Source organism: Agaricus bisporus, assembly GCF_000300575.1.
Source record: "Agaricus bisporus var. bisporus H97 unplaced genomic scaffold AGABI2scaffold_12, whole genome shotgun sequence".
Lineage (NCBI taxonomy): Eukaryota > Fungi > Basidiomycota > Agaricomycetes > Agaricales > Agaricaceae > Agaricus > Agaricus bisporus.
The window spans coordinates 828163-847231 of record NW_006267347.1 but is presented as its reverse complement, the minus strand read 5'-3'; the positions used below and the strand labels follow the sequence as shown (position 1 = coordinate 847231).

Genomic DNA, 19069 nt, shown 5'->3' with positions numbered 1-19069 from the left:
AGCTTTGGAAGTATAGAATTTGAAAATGTAATTGGCTCGACTAACTCCATTCTATAGATATGCAGTTGTGAGAGTTCTGGTGTCCTCGAGAATAGGTCTGGTAGTATCCGCGAGTCCGAAAGAAAGTGAATGGTCAAAGATTGAATTGCGAGGACATCTTCATGTTTGGCAAGGTGTTGAATGATTGACCAGTCATCAACCTCGAGGCTTTTCAAGTGACGAAAGTTGAAGATATGAGGGGTGAAAGCAGAGCGAAATGGCTCGCCAATGTTTCGAAAGAGGACTAACGTTTCGAGGCGAAGAGAGTGGATGAAGGGTTCAAAAATATCAACGCCCGAGTCTGGCATTATACAGCGAGACAAGCGGAGCGAACGAAGGAGAGGTAATTTCTTCACCGCTTTAATAATTCGGTCGTCAACGGTTACGCGATCTAGGTTAATGGCCTCAGCAGAGGTCATTTTTGAGAGAGCGACACAGTACATGAAAAAGAAAGCTTCCTGAGTTCGAAGCGAACCTTCGCATGGCATGGAAGCAGCAAAATTGCACGTTTTGATGTATCGTGCCAGACTAGCTGCAGGTTCTTTGTTATTAGCGAGGGCGCGACAAAACCGGTTTATAGATGTGTCCCCGCATCCGTTAGGAATATTCAATTCGGCAAATATGCGTGGCAGTGCGATGGATGAGAAGTACCGGCAGACGAGGGCCATATTGCAAAGATGTCGCCGAACTTCCGAAGCTGTCATGTCGTCGTTCTCTTGAAAGTGGCTAAGAATCTCCTGGTACACTTCGAGAGGTAGTGGGTTCAGCGGCCCAGTACTGGACCTCCGAGTAGGAGCTACAAGAAGTTGAGTTCCAGTCTAAATCTATATATATAAATGATCACTTACTTGACCACTCGAATGTTGACATCAAAGAAGGTGAGCGGAAAGAAAATACGCGAACTGTCACGGACCGTTACCCGGTCAATGCCCTCATTGCCAAGCAAGTACAAAGTAAAACCCTGATCAAGATCTTATCAAGATCCTTACAAGCTATGAGCAGAAGCAACATACATCGAGTACGAACTTGGTCAGCTGTACCACACTCTTATATCTTCACACTTTGAGTGACTTACAATCCTAAGCTATACGGACGAACGCTCAACGCCTAGAGGCGGCAAGTGCCACGTGCCACGATTTAACTACGTCACAGTTCAACATAAACAATGATGTCAGACTAGGCCTCCATCGAAGGTACCAAGGCTCCAATGCTTTGATGTGCACTTTTCTCCGCTTCAACATCCATATGGTCAAGTACGAAGAAGACAAGAATGACGAGGGTCTAGTTTCGAAGGCTACCAGCTACAGGAAGTTCAGACCTAAATTACTTTTCACAGGGATTGTTATCCTGATTCTGGTCGCTTTTTCTTGTAAAGTTACCATTCAAGAGAGGCAGAAGTCATTTTTAGATAGCGCAAAACTGACATTCATTCCCGCGGATATTCAACACTTGTGGGGCATTCTATCCCCGTATCATGTTCAAAACACATATGAAGACCCACCCCCAGAATGCAGTGTAAATCAAGTCAATATTGTAAATACACCATTAAATTGAGTTGGCACTCTGACTCACGCACAATAGCTTCACAGACATGGTGCACGGCTTCCAGAATTAGCCGACCAGAAAGCGATGATGGCATCCGTGAAAAAGTATCAGAAAGCTAAAGGATATTGTGCGGAAGAGCTGCAATTTTTGAACGGTTTTTCTTATGACTTGGGTTCCGAATCGTTAGTTCAGCTCGGGGCAGAACAGTGAGTGAATTCTTGTGTTCGCAAAAACACTGTATTCTTATCTTTCTAGATCTTGGTCTTCCGGCGTTGACGCTTATAGTCGATATTCAAATCTGGTTGATAAAAACCATCTACCATTCATAAGAGTAAGCCTAAGTGATCGAGTGGTAATGAGTGCAAGAAACTGGAGTGCAGGTAACTAGTCTTCTTGTGTGTTCATATTATGCACTGACGGAATCTCGCCAGGATTTCATGAGTGTAGCAGGCAGTATAGACCCAAAATATCCGTTTACATTGATGAGGGTGTAGGTGTCTCCATAACTATCCCCAAGTATTTCTAAGCTTCCCTGACCTGTTTAATAAGCCACATTCCAATAATACGCTCTTCAACTCTAACTGTCCTAACGCGCATGCCGGAGACAAACAAGTTGACCAATGGGCGGATATCTATGCAAATCCAATTGCCCATAGGCTCAACTCTGCGGCTATCGGTAGGCCCTTATAACAAAACTGTACTGCCTGCCTAAATTCGTAATGGGTTCTTAGATTTGCCAGAAAATCTAACTGCAAAAGACGTGTTCTATCTTATGATGATGTGCCCCTCCGAAAGTGTATATCACCGAGAGTACAGTCCATTCTGTGGAATGTTTAACATCACGGAATTCAAAGGATTTGAGTACGCCATCGATCTTGAACAGTACTACACCACAGGGTATATTTCCTCTTATTTATCTCCAACGGGTTTACCGATAACAGGTTCACTTTTCAGGTATGGTCAAGATCAAGGTCTTGGTCGAGTGCAAGGCGTTGGTTATGTCAATGAACTCCTCGCTAGGCTCACGAACAGGACCGTGAAAGACGGTACTCAAACAAATCACACTCTCGACGACAATAAGCATACATTTCCGCTCGACAAGAAGATGTATGTCGATTTCTCCCATGACCACCTCATGACTGCAGTCTACAGTGCAATTGGTCTATTCAATACTTCTCGATTGGATCCTACAGAAATCAATCAAGGCAGGAGTTGGCGCTCGTCGGAAATTATGCCCTTCTCAACGAGAATGTCGGTTGAAAGGTTGGATTGTTCTGCAAGAACACCAGGCCGATTTTACAACTCCTGGAGTGAGAATGTGAATATGAAAGAGAGGAACGGCGATTACGTTCGAATTCTCGTCAATGACGTTGTTCAACGTCTGGAGTTTTGTGGCGGTGATAAAGAGGGACTGTGTGAGCTAGCGAAATTTGTGGATAGCCAGGGTTATGCGAGGTCAAACGGCAATGGTGATTTTGACAGATGTGGATATGAACCGTCTGGTGATATCTCCCTCTCAGCACTTTCGGCATCTCTTCCACCAAATATAATGAATCTGAGATTGTAGACATGTAGTAAGTATGTAAGCTAGTGTCTAATAATTTATGCATTGTCTGGTGGATGAGAAGCAACATTTTCGAGGACACTTTTTAGGCGATTAAACATCTTCCCACCTTACTCTGAGCAATTCGAAATCACCACTGTTATGGATCGACCTTAAGCTACTGGTGTTCATCCCGCATTTGGGGAATATTGTCGAGCACATTCAGGGTAAGTAGCTAGGAAATTTTTATCCAGGCGCAGCTGCATTTCGGTTGCTTTTTATAGTGCGGAAGTTACCGGCGTTCTGTGCATCACCTAATAAGCATCTTTGCTCTTCTCCCCAACCATGTACCTGCTTGAAATCTTGTTTGGTAACGTACTATGAGTCTTTTGATCACAATGAAGTCGACCACTGACCCCGCTACCCTCGTACAACAATTAGTATCCTCACTTGATCAGACCGGAACCGGCCTCAAAGTTGTTCAATAATAGAATCAGTATTCGCTTTCAATGTGACATGGTTCGATGAAAGTAAGTGTGCATGCACGCATGCATTCTCGCATTCCTTGAAGGCTGATGCCGCTTTATATAGAGACGGCCACAAAAATGCCGATGATTTCTGGCCCGATATGTCCTCCTTCCCGAATATCGATACATATCTGAATCATCTTCCCCCAGCCGCTGCTGAACATTTTGAAGTGGCAAGGAATGTACTGGTTGCAGTCCTTGGCGTAAGACCCCCGCATCTTCACCTACGTCCGACGTTGAAATCAGCATCCTCTCAGGCAGCAATGTGGGATATTTTTCTATATATTCCTGATGATATCGGTATTCTGCGTCAAAATCGTATCCGCCCTGTATTGATATGCTTAGCAACGACGAGGTAAGTGAAGCCCGGAAAAGATTAGAGTCTTAGATGTTTAACAATTCTAAATTTTTTGCCACCATTTTTATTTTCCTTTCCATTATCAGTCGGAGTAAGTTTATTTCTTTCTACAGGAACAATATCAACATCTGTATGTTTCCTATTCAGCTCTCTATATTGACGATTGCAATGGTGCATGGAGCAGGGCGGCGGGAGTAAGCTGTACTTTGGTGCACCTAACGGCCTCCTTCATTTTCCTGCAACGTCTATGGGCCGTTTATGCGCTCCATCGTCTGGTGAAAATAGTCTTCTTCGTGTTATGGCTGGGCGCAAATGGTCTCATGACCACCAGTATATACGGAGCCCGACTCGGGCACATACCTGGCACGGGATACTGCACGTATCTGGAGGTACATCCATACGTATCTGCCGCTGGATTCATGTTAGCATCCTTTGATACGGCAGTTTTCGTCGCCATTTCGTATAAGATCTCGATCTCCCATGGTGGTGGTAGAATTGGAATTAATTGGGATACTATTGTTTCGGGGCGAGCGCTTCCACGTCTTTCACGAGCCGTGCTCCAGGGAGGGCAACAATACTTTTTTGTGAGTTACATACTATTCCTCATAACCTTCATTATTCCTCATATCTATCAACTTCCAGGATCACTATCTGTCTTTCCATCCCGATTGTGATACTGATCGTTATTCCCGTCATTCCTCCCACTTATCAAGCAATGCTGTCTTTTCCGTTCACGAATCTTGTAGCTTCAATGGCCTGTCGTATATTTCGAAATTTGAAGCTACACCCTCCACCCGGATTTGAGGACGAATTACCCACAATATCTCGAATCAACCCCTCAACTCCTTCTTCCGCCGTACACGAATCACATATTTCTCCATGAGGGTCTTCGGTTTCGAAATCACAAGTCCGGGAAGTTCAGTGCGTAGCTTCATTTACCCTTCTTCAATGGGTGCTCTGGACTGTGGGTTTGTCGGAGTCTGTTCTTCACCTACGGGTGGGGGAAGTTACGTCTGATCCATGGCTGCTAATCGATATTCAAGTGGTTAGACAGTCTAACTCTGAATGTACTAACCTACAAACGCCATAGCATAATTATCTGCTGCTCGGAAACGATGGCTGAATGGAGCATGCTTCTTGGGAATTGTAGCGCTGTCGTAGGGATCATCAAAAATCTCCAATAGACGGTCATAGACCTTCAAAAAAAGCCAGGTTAGTTGGTGTCGACTGAACGAAAGGATCATGGGACGCTTCCCCAGTCACTAGAACTGGCACGGCGCACCCACAGTAGACCAGGCTCTTGATGTCATAGCATCAGTATACTATTGATGGCGAATGTGTCTGATTAGGTTCATATCATTTGTAGTCTAATTTTGAAATTCCGCGCGAGCCACTGCACGCTGTCAATCAGCACGGTTGCATCTCTACCTGGTTCTCTCGCTACTCAAGTTTTTCCCCCTCAAATCCTCCGCAATCTCCCTCAAACACCGCTCACCCTATGCCTCGCAAGGCAGCAGCAGCTACAACAGGAGAAGAGGGGATGGATGCAGAGCAAGCGGCTCCCAGGCGTTCAACGCGTATCGCTGCGCAACCCAGGACCGAAGACGACAAGCCCGCTCCTAAGCCGCGCGCGACGAAAAAGAGAACTGCAGGAGATGCTGGTGCCTCTGAAGATGGCGGCGAAGGTGGCGAAGACAAGGGGAAGGCCAAGAAGGTCCGTTTCCTGTTCCCGAAATCGACACATCGCGACTTGAGCCACTGATCTGGTATCTTCTTTTTCATAGGCCAAGGGGGATACCACTCCTGATGACAATGGCACAGAAGGATCTGGCGAAGACAGTAGTGCCACTGCTCCTGTCCTAGCGACGATCGACATCGGAGGCACTTTGCCCAATCTCACCTTGAAAAACGAGAAGGATGAGGATATTCAAGTCGCAGATATTGCCAGCGAAAAGGGTGCAGTCGTATTCCTCGTGCCTAAAGCTGATACGCGTGAGTTTTTTTCGGTTTGCAAAACGGTAACTGATTCCCCTTTCTTGCCTATAGCCGGTTGCACAACTCAGGCCTGTGGATTCCGTGACATCTTCGACGAATTTGCTGCGGTCAATTACTCAGTCTATTGTCTCAGCGCAGATTCTCCTGGCGCTCAAACTAAATGGCAGTCAAAGGTACGTCCACCGCCTGTTTCGCTCTATCGAACCAGAAGAGTCATGTTGTACCCCGATTATCCAGAAAGAGCTCCCATATTCGCTTATTTCCGATCCTAAGCGAATACTCATTACCGCTCTTGGCGCTGGTGAGGGTGGAAAAACGAAGAGAAGCCACTTTATCTTTGAGAAGGGAGGTAAGCTGTTGGAGAAGAAGATACCCGTAAAGCCTGGTGATAGGTATGATCCACCATCATTGAAATTAACCCCGCTAACACGACTCTTCAGTCCCAATCTCGCCTTGGAATTCATTAAGAGTACTACAGCTTCGTCATGATCAAGAATTATCTATGCCAGACAAATGAAAATCTAGGTTTTTGTTGTACAATAATGTTCATCTCGTCGATAATCCTACAGGTTGACCTCATCCCACAGCGTTAAGTGAAGGCTCGCCTCTGACATAGCAAATCCTGAATGAATCTCTGATCTTCTGCTCCGTGCACCGGTCGTTCGTGGATATTCGTCATATTTGTCACATTGTCATGCATTTTCCCCTCCCTTTCCCTCTCACTCTCCTCGCACCTCCCACTTAAAGGTGCTTAACCTCTTCAAGTCGTCCTTCATATACTCCCGATGCACTGCTAACAATAATTCTGACTCCTCCCTTGAAATCTCTAGTGGAGAATTCGTCGCGGACGCTGGCGCTGAGCGCGAATCCGCTGACATCGGAATGGATGAATACCGTGGAACGTCAGCATTCCACCAAGGAGCTGCTCCTCCTTCTTCGTCTGTTGGACTGGAAGCGAGGTGATTTGGGTCATTTACAATGACTGCGACCAATAGGACAGAAATTATGGTGGATATTGTGAAAACGCCGAGAAAAAGTATAATCAAAGGATGAGATAAGACGATGTCATATATGGCTTTCATGATAGCGGCAGTTGGAAACGACATAGAGAAGGTATGGAGATGAGAGTTAATTGAAAATGATTATATGGGAGGTGTTGAAAACGTGGAGATGGAGTGGAGTGCTATCTTGTACCCGTGCGTTTTAAGTCCTTCGAGAGTCGAAGCTCCACTAACTGAGTGTTTTCGTGATAAATCAAAACAGCGCCCGGGTAGTACTGGTTACAGTGAGCTTGTGACCCTGCCATGTGCTCAAGGAACCCGGACAAACACCGCTTGGATGATGCAGGGCGCTGAATGTTTCGGCAAGTTCTGAGAGAAACCAGAACTACACCCTACAGTAAGTAGCTGTGCCTGAAACGTATAACTGAAAATCTACGTGTTTCGACGCTACGAGGGTACTACCACCAGTGGCTGTGTAAGCTGGTGCCATGTTCGTGAAGGCGGACCCGGACGGTCGATCCGACACATTGGTCCTTCAAGGTCATTTCCTCGTGTCCATTTTGCAATCTGTGCCTCCCTTGACCACCTTGTCAATGGCATTTAAAGGGGTTACGTGATCATGATCTATCAGTACCATGCATTACCCAGAGTCACTGGTGATATATAGAGGGAAGTCCCTGCGAAGCGCGACGGCATGTCCTAAGATCACTGTACTGCCCGCGCTCACCACACGGTTTAGGTTGAGGCGATGCTAATACCAGGGATACTTTCAAACGAGGTTGGCACCGAGTCGGTAGTTTGAGGATTTCGACGCGCACTGAACCCAGCAGCCAGGTACAAGAATCGTCGAAGATAACACATGAAGGACGTCTACTGGTGATGGTATCTTGTGTCTCTTACGAAAGGCTTTCTAAGTCCTGACTTTTGAGTCCTAGGCTCTCGAACTCGAAGAATGAGCGTAACAGGTGCCACATTGTGCCATATCCCCGGGAAGGAAACGAAGACGTAATTTCAAGGCCTTTCCCAAGCAAACCAGTGTTAGTTTGTCGTCCCTCTTCCGTCTTCTGATTTGGGGATTCATTTGCTCAACACGCACAGCATGAAGCTCTAGTCCCCTCCCTGGCATGCCTCGTGTGTACGGCCGAACCGCTTCCTGACTCTGTCCCCGAAAATGTAAATGGTCACCTCGCTTGTGACATCTTCGTTGAAGAAAACAGAGCACGTCTCTGTGGAGGGCTCAAATATTCATGCGGCGGAGTGTCAAGCTCGTGATGTTTATGAGGCTATGGGTCCTTCCCCGGTAAGGCAGATAGGCATTGCGCCTATACTATCCCGTCAATCTTCGAGTTTGTCCTCCCAGTGGCAGAGGGAGTCCCATAGACGGCACGAACGGCGAAATGAAACAACAATGCATCAAACGTGACACGCTCTTATCTTGCGACGCCACCATTCGCCGCTTGATCCGGCGAAACAGACTCGAGGTATGTTCATTCCAGGTGACGCATTTGCACTGGTGTCGGTTGCCCAGTGATTGCGCTTATATAACTTCGCTTCTGCAGCCTCGGAAAGGCTCAGGCTTGATGCTTCCTCAAACTTTCATGTTCGATAATTCCAAACATATCACTGCTCTCACTTACAGCCTCACGCACACTAAATCCTTATGTTTATTTGGTGGACCCTGGACCTCTTGCTCCGTAGTATCTAATACGCAGTCAACTACCAAGTTATCTGAGTGGCGACGACGAACCAAGTCTCCATTTATTCTCGCCCTTCAGCTTCACCTACGTACTTGCGGGATGCTGTTTTAGACAGGATCCCTAACTTGAACTATATGATCCCATGGTCTATTCCTACGTCAGTCCCCTCATGGGTTTGAGCTGATGTCCTAAAATTTGTGTGGATACGATAAAGCGCAGATAATCTCGGAACTCCTTTTGCATTACTCCCTCGGCTCCATGTTCATGTTTCAACGACTGGGGCGCTGTGAGTCTATGATTCTTGATCATTATTTTGCACATATGGACTGCGACTCCTCGGAAGCGAACAATACTTTTTCTGATAGGAATCCATCTCCTATAAATTATTCTTACCTGGCACATATATCCCAGATGATCGAGGACCGGAACGCTCGGAAATCCAACAGTGGAAAGAGAACGAGATGGGGTTTACGGCTGGGCAGTCTGCAAGAGTAATATCTGCATGGAGTGGTGGCAGCACATCAATAAACCACCTGCGGGGTCGCTATGTGAAGATCTTTATAACTCTTTAGTAGAAATTTTCAATAAATAATGGCGATGGCAGCAAATTATGGGCAGGTTTTTATAACGTCAAATTTGCTGAGGAATTTTCCTCACGAACAACTGACAACGGAAATCATCACTAATGGGGATAGCTCCTGTATATGGACGATATTGAGAATCGATTAATTAAGGTGGCAAAGAGCTATTCTGAAATACGCGGGGCCAACAAGACGATGACTCTCATTTGAGCTATTGCAATCTGCTGAAATTAATGACCAGCTGAACATTATTTGGCATCGATATCTCATTCCTATCACAACTGTTTCATCAGCTTAACAGCTTTATAAGCGAGATGATATTTCTCTCAGCGAAAGTTATTGAATACTTCCTCGAAGCCAGTTGTGTTTCGACGTTCCTAGGTAGCAGTCTAAATGTGTGGCGCCCAACTCCACCGTTGCACCGATCACCGAAGGCTGGCCCAGAAATTTGCCACCGTCGAAGTGGCGGTGATTAAGCGAACTGCACTAAAACTTTGGCGGCACTGGAGGTCATCAAATTTAAGCTTCGCAATTCAGCATTGGGTCATACCGCCGCCGCCAAGGGCTAGGAGGCGGTGAATTTTGCAATGCCTTGTTGGAGCAGAGAAGGAAATCCACAACCCTATGAATTGTCGAAACGTGAGGAAAGGACAAGACTGTATTTTTGTCCAAGCAAGGCGGTAGTACGCAAGCCCTACTACAACATATCAGCTGTTCTGATTGGGTGAACCCATCAAAGTCGTTCCTAATGGGGCAACATGAATTTCTCGAGGAAGTAACCGAATGACATGGCTGAACCCGTTGTTCTTGATGTTCCCCAAGGGAACATGACGAAAACCGCCGGAGATGTTGAGGGTCCTCGCCACACCAGCAATCTGCTTTGAATCTGCTAGCAATAAGGAGGAAGAAGCGACCCTGTTGTCCTGAAGTTGGTTAGTAGTATTTCTTTGTCTTACGCGATTTTTTTTTGCTTCGACGTGCAAATGGGCTTGAGGCTCATTTTTGGGTAGAGGCGGGTACCCGCCGATGCTATAAAACACCTGCAAGAGACTGGTGGTACAGGCAGCAACCCCACCAATGGCTCGCTTGGCTTCCTTTGTCGTTCTTGCTATTTCTCTTGTTTCTTCGACCACGGCTTTCCCTGCCTATCAATCGCTGGGAGGGTTGTCGCAAAGAGAGGTAGATGATATCATGCCTAGCCTGGAAGCCGTCAAGCCCCAAGACCCACCTCCTCCTTTGGTGGACAACGGGACTAAACTCGTCAATGATGCCGAACATCCTTGGATGCCCCTCCGAGACGGCGATAAACGAGGGCCTTGTCCTGGATTGAATACTCTTGCTTCTCATGGTGTAAGCCCCAGCACTACACGAGTTGGGAATCTGACCTTGACTAAGTCCATCATGATAGTGGTTGCCGCGCGATGGTGTTGCAACACCACAACAAATCATCGCTGCCTCCCAAGAAGGTGAGGATCGGTCGTTCTTCTGTACTTCAATTGCCAAGTCTCACCTTAAAATACCTCCTATAGGATTCAATTTCGAGAGTCAGATCGCAAGGAGGTTTACATATTCCAGTCATCTCATTGACGGAAACCTTGTCACCGATCTACTCAGCATTGGCGCAAAGACTTGTAAGACTGGTCCTGATCCACCTGCCCCAGCGAACCCCGGTGGCCTCAACTTACATGGAGCAATTGAAGGCGACGCCAGCATGACCCGAGGTATGCGTAAACGAGATATTTCACAGTAAAGTAAAGCTAACGTGTCTCTGATGAACAGGTGACGCGTACTGGGGTGACAACTGGCACTTCAACGAGACTCAGTTCTCAGAGGTAAATAGTCAACACCAAGGTACAAAGGAATATCAATGACTTACCTGGACAACAGCTCCTTGAATTCATGGATAAATACGGAGATGGACTCTACAACTACAAGGTTGCCGGTGAATTCAGATATCAGCGTATCCAAGAGTCCATTGCGACGAACCCCCAGTTCAACTTCACCGGCGGTCGCTTCTTTGCTGCATACATCGAAACGGTCGTAGGAGCCAACTTGTTCTCTGATGGACGCCGGAACGATAGTCAAGTTCCTGCTGACGCTGCACGCGGCTTTTTCCAAGACTCGCGCATGCCTGATGACTTCCACAGAGCCGCCAAACCGTTCGGCACAGAAGGTGTTGAAGTTGTCATTGGTGCCCACCCCTTCTCTCCAGGTCGTAACGTCAATGGAATCAACACATACACCATCGACCCCAATTCTCCCACTTTCGACTCCGACCCTGACGGTTGTGCGCAGTATGAGATGTTTGTGAATGAGGCCGTCGTCCCTTTGTATCCCAACCCGACTGGGGTGCTAAGGAGGAATTTGAACATCAACTTACAACATTACTTTGATACTTTTGGTGGTAAATGCGAGCAGTTATTCCCCTACGGAAAGCCTGAGGATGAGCCCGAATGTTAGATCCCAATCGTTGTAGAGCGGGTTTGATTGAGAGGATATACTGCTTGTCGATTGTATGTGTAGTTAGTAATAGACATGCGGTGGCCAATTTGTATATTCTTTCGTCCAAATTAAACTATAATCTGTTCTCAGTAATACGAGAATGCGAGGCAAGACAAGAATAGATATTACTCGCATAAGTGTCGGCTTTAATTTTAGTTACCGAGAGCGTATAAACCGGATAATGTTGTGTCATCAACTTGAATCATATTTGATAAGGTACAGTTCGTAGAAGTTCAACGGTTTCTGTAGAGGAAATTTCCACCATACGAAGCCAAACTGCGTTACGATTACTGCCCACGGTCATGTAATCACCGGGCCGGGTTGATCACGTGATACCTTCACGCGGGACTCTTCAGAAAAGGCTTCTGACTTCTGGCCTTCCGGTCCCGGATCTTTCGCACTCGAAAAATGACCGTAGAACGGAGGAAACGACGAAGCAAATTCAGTGAAGCCTTTCCCAAGCAAATCAATGATATATTTGTTGTTCCTCTTCTCTTCTGCCAGGGATTCCTTTGATTTGCTCGACGCGCACTTCGCGGCTCTGGTTCTCTCCCTGTCTTGCCACATGTGTACGGCTCGATCCGCTTCCTACATCTGTCCCTGGAAATGGAAATGTTCACCTCTCTATGACATCTTGATAGAGGAAAACTGAGAAGAGCGAGTTTATGGAATCGGACTTTTATGCGGCAGATCGTCAAGCTCGCGACGTTTATGAGGCCCCTAAGCCTTCCACGGTAAGGCATATCGTATATCAGTCAAAATTTCGGCCAGGCTATTTCATTCTCCCACTGGCAGTGCCCTATGGTCAGCGACACAGAAAACTGCCACCTCTCGCGTACAGGGGGGATCAAACAAATGTGTCAGACATGGCATGCTCTCATTTTGCGAATCCCCGTTCGATTGATAAGGCAAAGCAGACCTCATGGTATGTTCGTTTTAAATTGATGCGCTATATACTTGTGGCGGGTGGCGGCAGTTGACCGATTTAGCTGCTCTAACGTCGAAAGCGCTCGCTTGTCCGATTTGGTATGGCTTAATTCCCCAACCCACCACGTGGAGATGAAACGGAAGGATGATAAAGTAATCTATAAAAGTCGATTGTTCGAGTTTTCGTCGAGCATCAGTTCCTCGTGCAGCTCCGACTTGGCCCCTTCCTGTCAGAAGCAAGTACACCCAACCTGCGTCGTGCCATCCCGCTCTCCTCAGAAAGTATTCCCGACGATGCTCCCGCAAAGTTTCATCCTCTCCTGTTTCCTCCCTTTCGTTCTATTCCGTCCTCTAGCCTTTGGTGTTCCAGCTCTGTCCTATAATTTTGAACAAATCACAACTCTCACTTATAACTTCATGCTATCCGCATACAATATCTCGCGACCCAATGATAATAAAAATGGTGCGCCACTCGTACTTGGACAAAACGGTATGTCATCGTCCTGTTGTACTATATCCCATTCAGTGATATTATGGACCCGAACATTCCAGGTGCAACTTCTGGTGTAACTCCCCATGTGACCTCTGTATGTTCTTTTCAATTCAAGATTCCCTTCAAAGAAATCATCTCATCGTCTTCTACACATTTGGTTCTATCAAGACACACGCCTCGTTTCCCTATGACGATTATCCCATCCTAGCCCTTATAGACGGCTCATTGCGAGCATACCGCTCAGACGGATCATGGAACACAAATGCCACAGAAGTTCATGGCGGAACAACCCTCAGTTGGATTACAACAGCTATACCCACTTTCTCTCGACCCGCACCGGAAATTTATAGTATCGTCAATGTCCCGCTGACTAAATACCCATTATTGGCTGCACATGGTCGTCACGATTTATGGTCGTTGTGTCCATTTCCTGGAAGATTGGGACAGACTAATGTGGTTTATAATGTTTCTGCTGTTATGAACTCTACTAGCAATGGATTTGACACGAAGGAGTGTTATGAGGTAATTTTGTTTATCGTTCCAAGCTTAACGGGTTATTAAATTACTCTGGATGTTTTATCTGTAATTTGCTTTTGGACGGTTCATCGGACCATTCGGTTTCCTCTCCCTTATTTCTTATTACTCACATTTTTACCTATTCATGATCCGGACTTGAGGACGACGATCCCGTTTAACTTAGCTCGCTTCAAGTAGACATATTATTCAAGCCAAACGTATATCAACGACAGGAAACCTCTCATTACACATTGGCATTAATGGGAGTACAACCAATAGCGACAACACCGTCTGAAAAGAGGATAAATCAGTATTCGAACCGCGGAAAAGCTCAGAAAGAGAGAGAGGGTGGTCAGTCTCACTGAAATTATTATTTTGGCAACAAACGGTCTGTCCAGAACTAAAAAAAAAAGGGGGGGGAAGAGCTAATCAACATCCAGCGTAATCACAGAAACAAATCAATCCATTCCAAAACGTACCATTGGCTTCCGGATCCAATACCAATTGCCGTGATAGGACTACAATTCGCTCCAACCAAACCTTTCACTCCAGCAAGTACACCCAGTCCAAGGCCATTTTTCGTCAACAACTCCGTAGCTTGAGGACTTTTAGAATCCATGACTTGTTTACAACACTCTATAGGACCGGTGCTACAATGTTTTCCGGTAGTTGCAGTACCAACGACGATATTGATATTGACGAAGAGGAGCGCGACGAGAAGGGTTTTTGCTACAGTGATGAACGTTGAGACCATTTTTTTTTGCTCAGGTGATTAAGATATGAAGACAAGTGAGGAAAGTGAAATGAGTGCGATGAGCTGGGGCTTTGAAATGAACACTTTCGTGTAATTGTCCTTTTCATCCTTCGAAGATTTCTCTTTTATATCTAGTTAGTGAGAACAACTAAACGATGTTATTTACGGGGTTCGTAGCTCTATCAGTTTCATAATCCCCGTGAGAGAAGGAGGGTTTCCACGGGCTAGTAAACGGAGTAATCGCAGTAACTAACGTAGATTACAGGCTCTCGGCGAACCTTAACTCAAAGAAACGCAAAGGCGGTAAAGACAAGTTGAACTCAACATCCCTTTATAGATATCATCATGCGGCCTTTGATCAAAAAAAGGGAACGGAGAGATCTAGACCATTGTTAGTACAACACAGTCCAGAGCTGAGTATAATGACTCTAGAGTCGTGTTATCAACGCTTCGTTCAGGTTTCAACGGTTTCAATCGACGGTCTATTGTCGCCGAAAGGGAAACATTTTCTAACTTGCTTCTATCACTAGCCTGATGTAACTCATTATCGTTGTGAGGGGGACTAGTTGAAATCGTTGTAGCTCAGTACTTCATTAATAATTTGCTCACTCATCACAACCGACTGCTACACTTGGTCGTATTCATTAATATTCAGAACATTGATGAGTGAAATATTGATCGCTGATAGCATTGAAATCATTGTCATATTGTGATTCAAGTCCTCGAGATTAAATCAATCCTATCTCTTAATTACAAAATAAATTTCTAAATAGATAAGAAACACATAAAAATCATCCCCCAAAAAGAAAACTTCACATCTTATTCACCAAAATCAAAGCCACGGGCCATTCCACAAGCACAATATCATTCACCCCCACCTTCACATCCAAAGACATCGCCTCATCCCTCACACCACACCTCAAATTCTTCCAAAACCGTACCGCAATATCCCCTCCCGTCACATCCACATCACCCGGCCCCAAAGGCCCTACAGCCGCTACATCCTCTTCCAAAAACCGGATATCAGGCTTCCTTGTTTTATCTTCAGGATACACTTCATGATACTTGTGTAATGAGCTCCAAGTTCGGAAGTATCCTAATAAATCACGCCAAGTCATTCTTTTACGCATGATTATGGGTAGAGTATGAGTTTGTGGCAGGGTTTGAGGGTGGTAATTACCTGTTGTAGGGAAGATGAGAGAGAGAAAAAACGTTAGTGGCGAGTTTATTGAGAAAGGAATGAGAATGGAAGACGGAGGGTTTTTAGTGCAAGCCGAGGAAAAAAGAGAGAAAGTTTAAGCTCTTATACGGCTATAGTTCCATCCTTAAAACCCGCGTTCTCTTCCATTCACCCGGAAACCATCGTTCGGTAGAAGAGCGAGCTTCTATCACCCTGGTCGTTACTCAAATCAAATACGACATGAGAAACAACCAAATAAGAACATCTGTCTATCCAAAAACAAAAAGAAAAGAAAAGAAAAAACTCACCAGCAAAATAAACCCTGTCCTCGATCAAGGTCGTACTCTCTCCCAAAACACTCTCACAAGACGGGACATCCAACAAATGGTTCTCAAGTATCGTCCTTCCCGGCCTCTCAAAATATGATCCTAAACTATTCACCGGATCATGATCTTTACCTTTACCTTGAGCAAAAGCCGTTATCATAGGTGTCAACGAAGGATACCAAGGTAATCGGAATTCCGAATATACCTGGAAAAATATGAAAAGAAGAAGAAGAGAAGAACAACGTCAGAACATTTCCTTTCTCAAGATATGAAAGGGTAAGAAAGAAAGTAAAAGAAGAAGTCTTTTTTTTGAAAAATGATGAATCACATACCCAAAATGCAGCTGTACCCCCGACTCTCAAAACCCTATCTATCTCAGGCCATACTTTATTCCAATCAAACCAATGGCAAGCTTGCGCTAAACATAGGTCAGTCGCAGACGAGAAGAAAGCACAAAACCATGCCGCGCAAAAACGTATGGACAGAGCCGTAACGCAGAAAGCCAAAAGAAAAGAAAGGGAAGAAAAGATCCACGGAGATATCCCATCCAACTCATCAGTTAAAGGCGAACGAAGATTAAGGTGAACAACCTAAAGGAAGACTGACCAGCAATGACCATATCAACGCTCTTATCCTCAATTCCAGCACTCTTCAAATCCTCCGCGCTGCCACGTCTAAACTCAAACTGGGTATGTGCAATGCTCGAAACGGAAGTAGCATTGACACCCGGAAAGAAATCACGATTCGCTGTCTTGATCATATTCGCTGACGGATCAAGACCAATGATTTCATGGAATAATGCGTAACTGAGGTGTCTAGTGGCTTGGCCTAAAGTCGAAATTCCACTAAGCACAATGGTGAGACGAATGATGTATCAGTACCAGTTCCACATCCTAGGTCTACCGCGCGCTCCCACTTCGCATCTGGGTGCCGCCGATGATGATCAAAAATGTGTTTAAAAAGTTTTTTGGGGTAGTTTGGACGAGAAGCGGAATAGAATGACGCGTTGTACGTGGATTTGGCAAAAGTAGCCATCGTGGTAACCAAAAGAGAACAATTTCCGAGATCACCGAGCACTACAATAAACTATGATTGAATCCAGAAAAATAGTACGGCTACTCGAGCTCAACGCGGCGCCCTCCTTAGGGATGCAACTCGCTACAGAGTTAATAGGGTGAACTAACACCAGACTACAACACCGCCGGCTAGTCAGTGGCAAGCTCGAGCTTGATCTTGGCGATGGCAGCAGCGGGGTTAAGACCCTTCGGGCAAGTACGGGAGCCTATTCCAAAATCCAGTCAGGGCGAGCGGAAGAAGAAATATCCGCGACTACTCACAGTTGAAGATGGTGTGGCATCGGTACAAGCTCATTTCATTCTGCAAAACCTCTTTGCGTTGAGCACCATGAGTGTCCTAGAATTCCAGAATCAGGAACATGCAACCCGAACTACTCGACGACACTACTCACTCGGGAATCTGCAATCCACCTGTACGCTTGCATGAGAGTCGCAGGGCCGAGATATTCATCCTGGTTCCACCAGTATGAAGGGCAAGAGGTCGAGCAACAAGCGCAGAGAATACACTCATACAGACCATCCAACTTCTTGCGGTCTTCGATGGACTGGAGGTGCTCGTGTGCAGGGGGGTTGTCGTTCTGTAGCCAAGGCTGGATAGACTTGTATTGTTTGTAGAACAGCGTCAGGTCTGGTACGAGGTCCTTCACAACATACACTAGAGGAGTCGTCAAGCTGTCGGTCCTGCACAATGGAAGCGCATATACTCACTGTGGGGAAGAGGGTAGACCTTGGTGTCCTTGCTACCTTCCCTGTCAATGCGGCATAAACAGGCCAGAGTGTTCTGGCCGTCAATATTCATAGCGCATGACCCACAAATGCCCTCTCGACATGAACGTCGGAAAGTCAGTGTAGGATCCATTTCATTCTTGATCTTGATAAGTGCATCCAGAATCTAGGACCAACAACTCAGGGTGAAACAGGTTGGAGGCGAAGATCCAGCAGACTCACCATAGGTCCACATTGGTTCAAGTCAATTTTGTAAGACTGCAGAGTGGGTTTCTTGGAAGGTTCATCAGGATTCTAAAAACACGGCGTTTTGAATTCTCGCGTGAGTAAGAAGCATCAAGCAAGAGAAAAGCACAGACCCAACGGTAAATCTTGAACTCTTTCTCGAGAACTGGCTTTTGAACTGCCTGGGCAGCACGAGCGGTGGTGGCAAAGGAGCGAGTCAGGTGGTTGGCACGGGTGAAGGCCGAGCGTGAGCTTGCGGAGAGCATGTTGTATGTGTTGCACGTCGTACGTGGTAATGAGCTCGACAACAGCCACCCATCGCGTGATATCGGAAGTTTGCCAGATCGGGCATCCGGTGCCCTCCCTCCGGACCAATCACATGTCGCCGATTTCTCCGAGTCCTCTTTAACCAATTCTCAACGCGCTATGTTCATAAATAAAAGTAACAAATAGTACACATCTTTAACCTGATGTATCATAAATCCATCCCCTCCTGCGAGCACAGGTACAGCGCCACAACCCCACATTGCCCTCTCTAATATACATGAATACAAGGGTATCGAAAACGCAGAACCATAAATAACAAGAAAGATATAACCGTCGAAATTATAGGTCATGCAGCGTCATAGTGATACGGGCGGCCCTATAATTCAAGATGAGTAACTGAACAAGCTCCGGATAACGCGAGACTCACCTCTGATGCCGCAACTAATCGTTCATCTCTCCGATAATCATTCTCTGAAATCATCCCTTCATCAACCGTAAACCCCGTTCTCTTCTGCCACCACTTAATTTGCATCGTCTCAACAGCTCTACCAACCCAACTTGTTCTCAATAGCTCTGTGCATTCTGATAAACGCCATCCATCCTCGTTCTCCTCTGCTGTCCGAGTCGAGTAATGGTTATTCTTGATATAGGATGATAGTTGTGGTTCATGTAATTTGGAGTACCCTTCTTGAGGTTGTTGAAGAGAACGAAAACGACGGTTCGGAGACATGGATAGTAGTAGTAGTGGTCGTATAAGTCGATAGCGGGAATTATTCGATTCTTCCTTTCCC

At 45.9% G+C, this 19069-nt stretch overlaps 10 protein-coding genes across 10 annotated transcripts; 5 read left to right on the top strand and 5 right to left on the bottom strand.

Moving 5' to 3' along the window:
* Positions 1-1254: 1254 nt before the first annotated feature.
* AGABI2DRAFT_122140 (hypothetical protein) lies at positions 1255-3151 on the top strand (the record flags this gene model as incomplete). Its single annotated transcript, XM_006456167.1, has 6 exons — positions 1255-1572; positions 1621-1790; positions 1840-1964; positions 2016-2074; positions 2134-2260; positions 2316-3151. 6 exons carry the CDS (start codon positions 1255-1257, stop codon positions 3149-3151), a joined length of 1635 nt encoding a protein of 544 aa, XP_006456230.1.
* A 417-nt stretch (positions 3152-3568) lies between these two features.
* On the bottom strand, positions 3569-3883 carry AGABI2DRAFT_139063 (hypothetical protein). The gene is made up of 2 exons (XM_006456166.1): positions 3719-3883; positions 3569-3657 (listed from the first exon to the last, which is right to left on the bottom strand). The coding sequence occupies exons 1-2, from the start codon at positions 3816-3818 to the stop codon at positions 3599-3601; spliced, it is 159 nt and encodes a 52-aa protein (XP_006456229.1). The 5' UTR covers positions 3819-3883; the 3' UTR covers positions 3569-3598.
* Positions 3884-4167: 284 nt separating this feature from the next.
* AGABI2DRAFT_77336 (hypothetical protein) lies at positions 4168-4686 on the top strand (the record flags this gene model as incomplete). The annotated part of the gene is made up of 1 exon (XM_006456165.1): positions 4168-4686. A coding segment is annotated over one exon (519 nt), but the record flags the coding sequence as incomplete, so codon positions are not given.
* Positions 4687-5398: 712 nt separating this feature from the next.
* AGABI2DRAFT_195437 (hypothetical protein) lies at positions 5399-6551 on the top strand. The gene is made up of 5 exons (XM_006456164.1): positions 5399-5726; positions 5797-6004; positions 6059-6180; positions 6245-6399; positions 6448-6551. Exons 1-5 carry the CDS (start codon positions 5511-5513, stop codon positions 6494-6496), a joined length of 750 nt encoding a protein of 249 aa, XP_006456227.1. The 5' UTR covers positions 5399-5510; the 3' UTR covers positions 6497-6551.
* A 3807-nt stretch (positions 6552-10358) lies between these two features.
* AGABI2DRAFT_195436 (hypothetical protein) lies at positions 10359-11772 on the top strand. The gene is made up of 5 exons (XM_006456163.1): positions 10359-10636; positions 10695-10752; positions 10816-11007; positions 11066-11118; positions 11174-11772. Exons 1-5 carry the CDS (start codon positions 10364-10366, stop codon positions 11744-11746), a joined length of 1149 nt encoding a protein of 382 aa, XP_006456226.1. The 5' UTR covers positions 10359-10363; the 3' UTR covers positions 11747-11772.
* Positions 11773-13009: 1237 nt separating this feature from the next.
* On the top strand, positions 13010-13769 carry AGABI2DRAFT_122137 (hypothetical protein; the record flags this gene model as incomplete). The annotated part of the gene is made up of 3 exons (XM_006456162.1): positions 13010-13205; positions 13268-13302; positions 13377-13769. 3 exons carry the CDS (start codon positions 13010-13012, stop codon positions 13767-13769), a joined length of 624 nt encoding a protein of 207 aa, XP_006456225.1.
* Positions 13770-13968: 199 nt separating this feature from the next.
* AGABI2DRAFT_77253 (hydrophobin-B) lies at positions 13969-14478 on the bottom strand (the record flags this gene model as incomplete). The annotated part of the gene is made up of 3 exons (XM_006456161.1): positions 13969-14015; positions 14087-14124; positions 14204-14478. The coding sequence occupies 3 exons, from the start codon at positions 14476-14478 to the stop codon at positions 13969-13971; spliced, it is 360 nt and encodes a 119-aa protein (XP_006456224.1).
* A 753-nt stretch (positions 14479-15231) lies between these two features.
* On the bottom strand, positions 15232-15825 carry AGABI2DRAFT_195435 (hypothetical protein). The gene has a single exon (XM_006456160.1). The coding sequence runs from the start codon at positions 15606-15608 to the stop codon at positions 15291-15293; it is 318 nt and encodes a 105-aa protein (XP_006456223.1). The 5' UTR covers positions 15609-15825; the 3' UTR covers positions 15232-15290.
* A 516-nt stretch (positions 15826-16341) lies between these two features.
* On the bottom strand, positions 16342-18322 carry SDH2 (succinate dehydrogenase iron-sulfur subunit). Its single transcript, XM_006456159.1, has 7 exons — positions 18146-18322; positions 18009-18080; positions 17769-17952; positions 17453-17715; positions 17322-17397; positions 16591-17266; positions 16342-16402 (listed from the first exon to the last, which is right to left on the bottom strand). The coding sequence occupies exons 1-6, from the start codon at positions 18275-18277 to the stop codon at positions 17190-17192; spliced, it is 804 nt and encodes a 267-aa protein (XP_006456222.1). The 5' UTR covers positions 18278-18322; the 3' UTR covers positions 16342-16402; positions 16591-17189.
* Positions 18323-18624: 302 nt separating this feature from the next.
* Positions 18625-19008, bottom strand: AGABI2DRAFT_122134 (hypothetical protein; the record flags this gene model as incomplete). Its single annotated transcript, XM_006456158.1, has 2 exons — positions 18625-18654; positions 18706-19008. 2 exons carry the CDS (start codon positions 19006-19008, stop codon positions 18625-18627), a joined length of 333 nt encoding a protein of 110 aa, XP_006456221.1.
* Between the last annotated feature and the right edge of the window lie 61 nt (positions 19009-19069).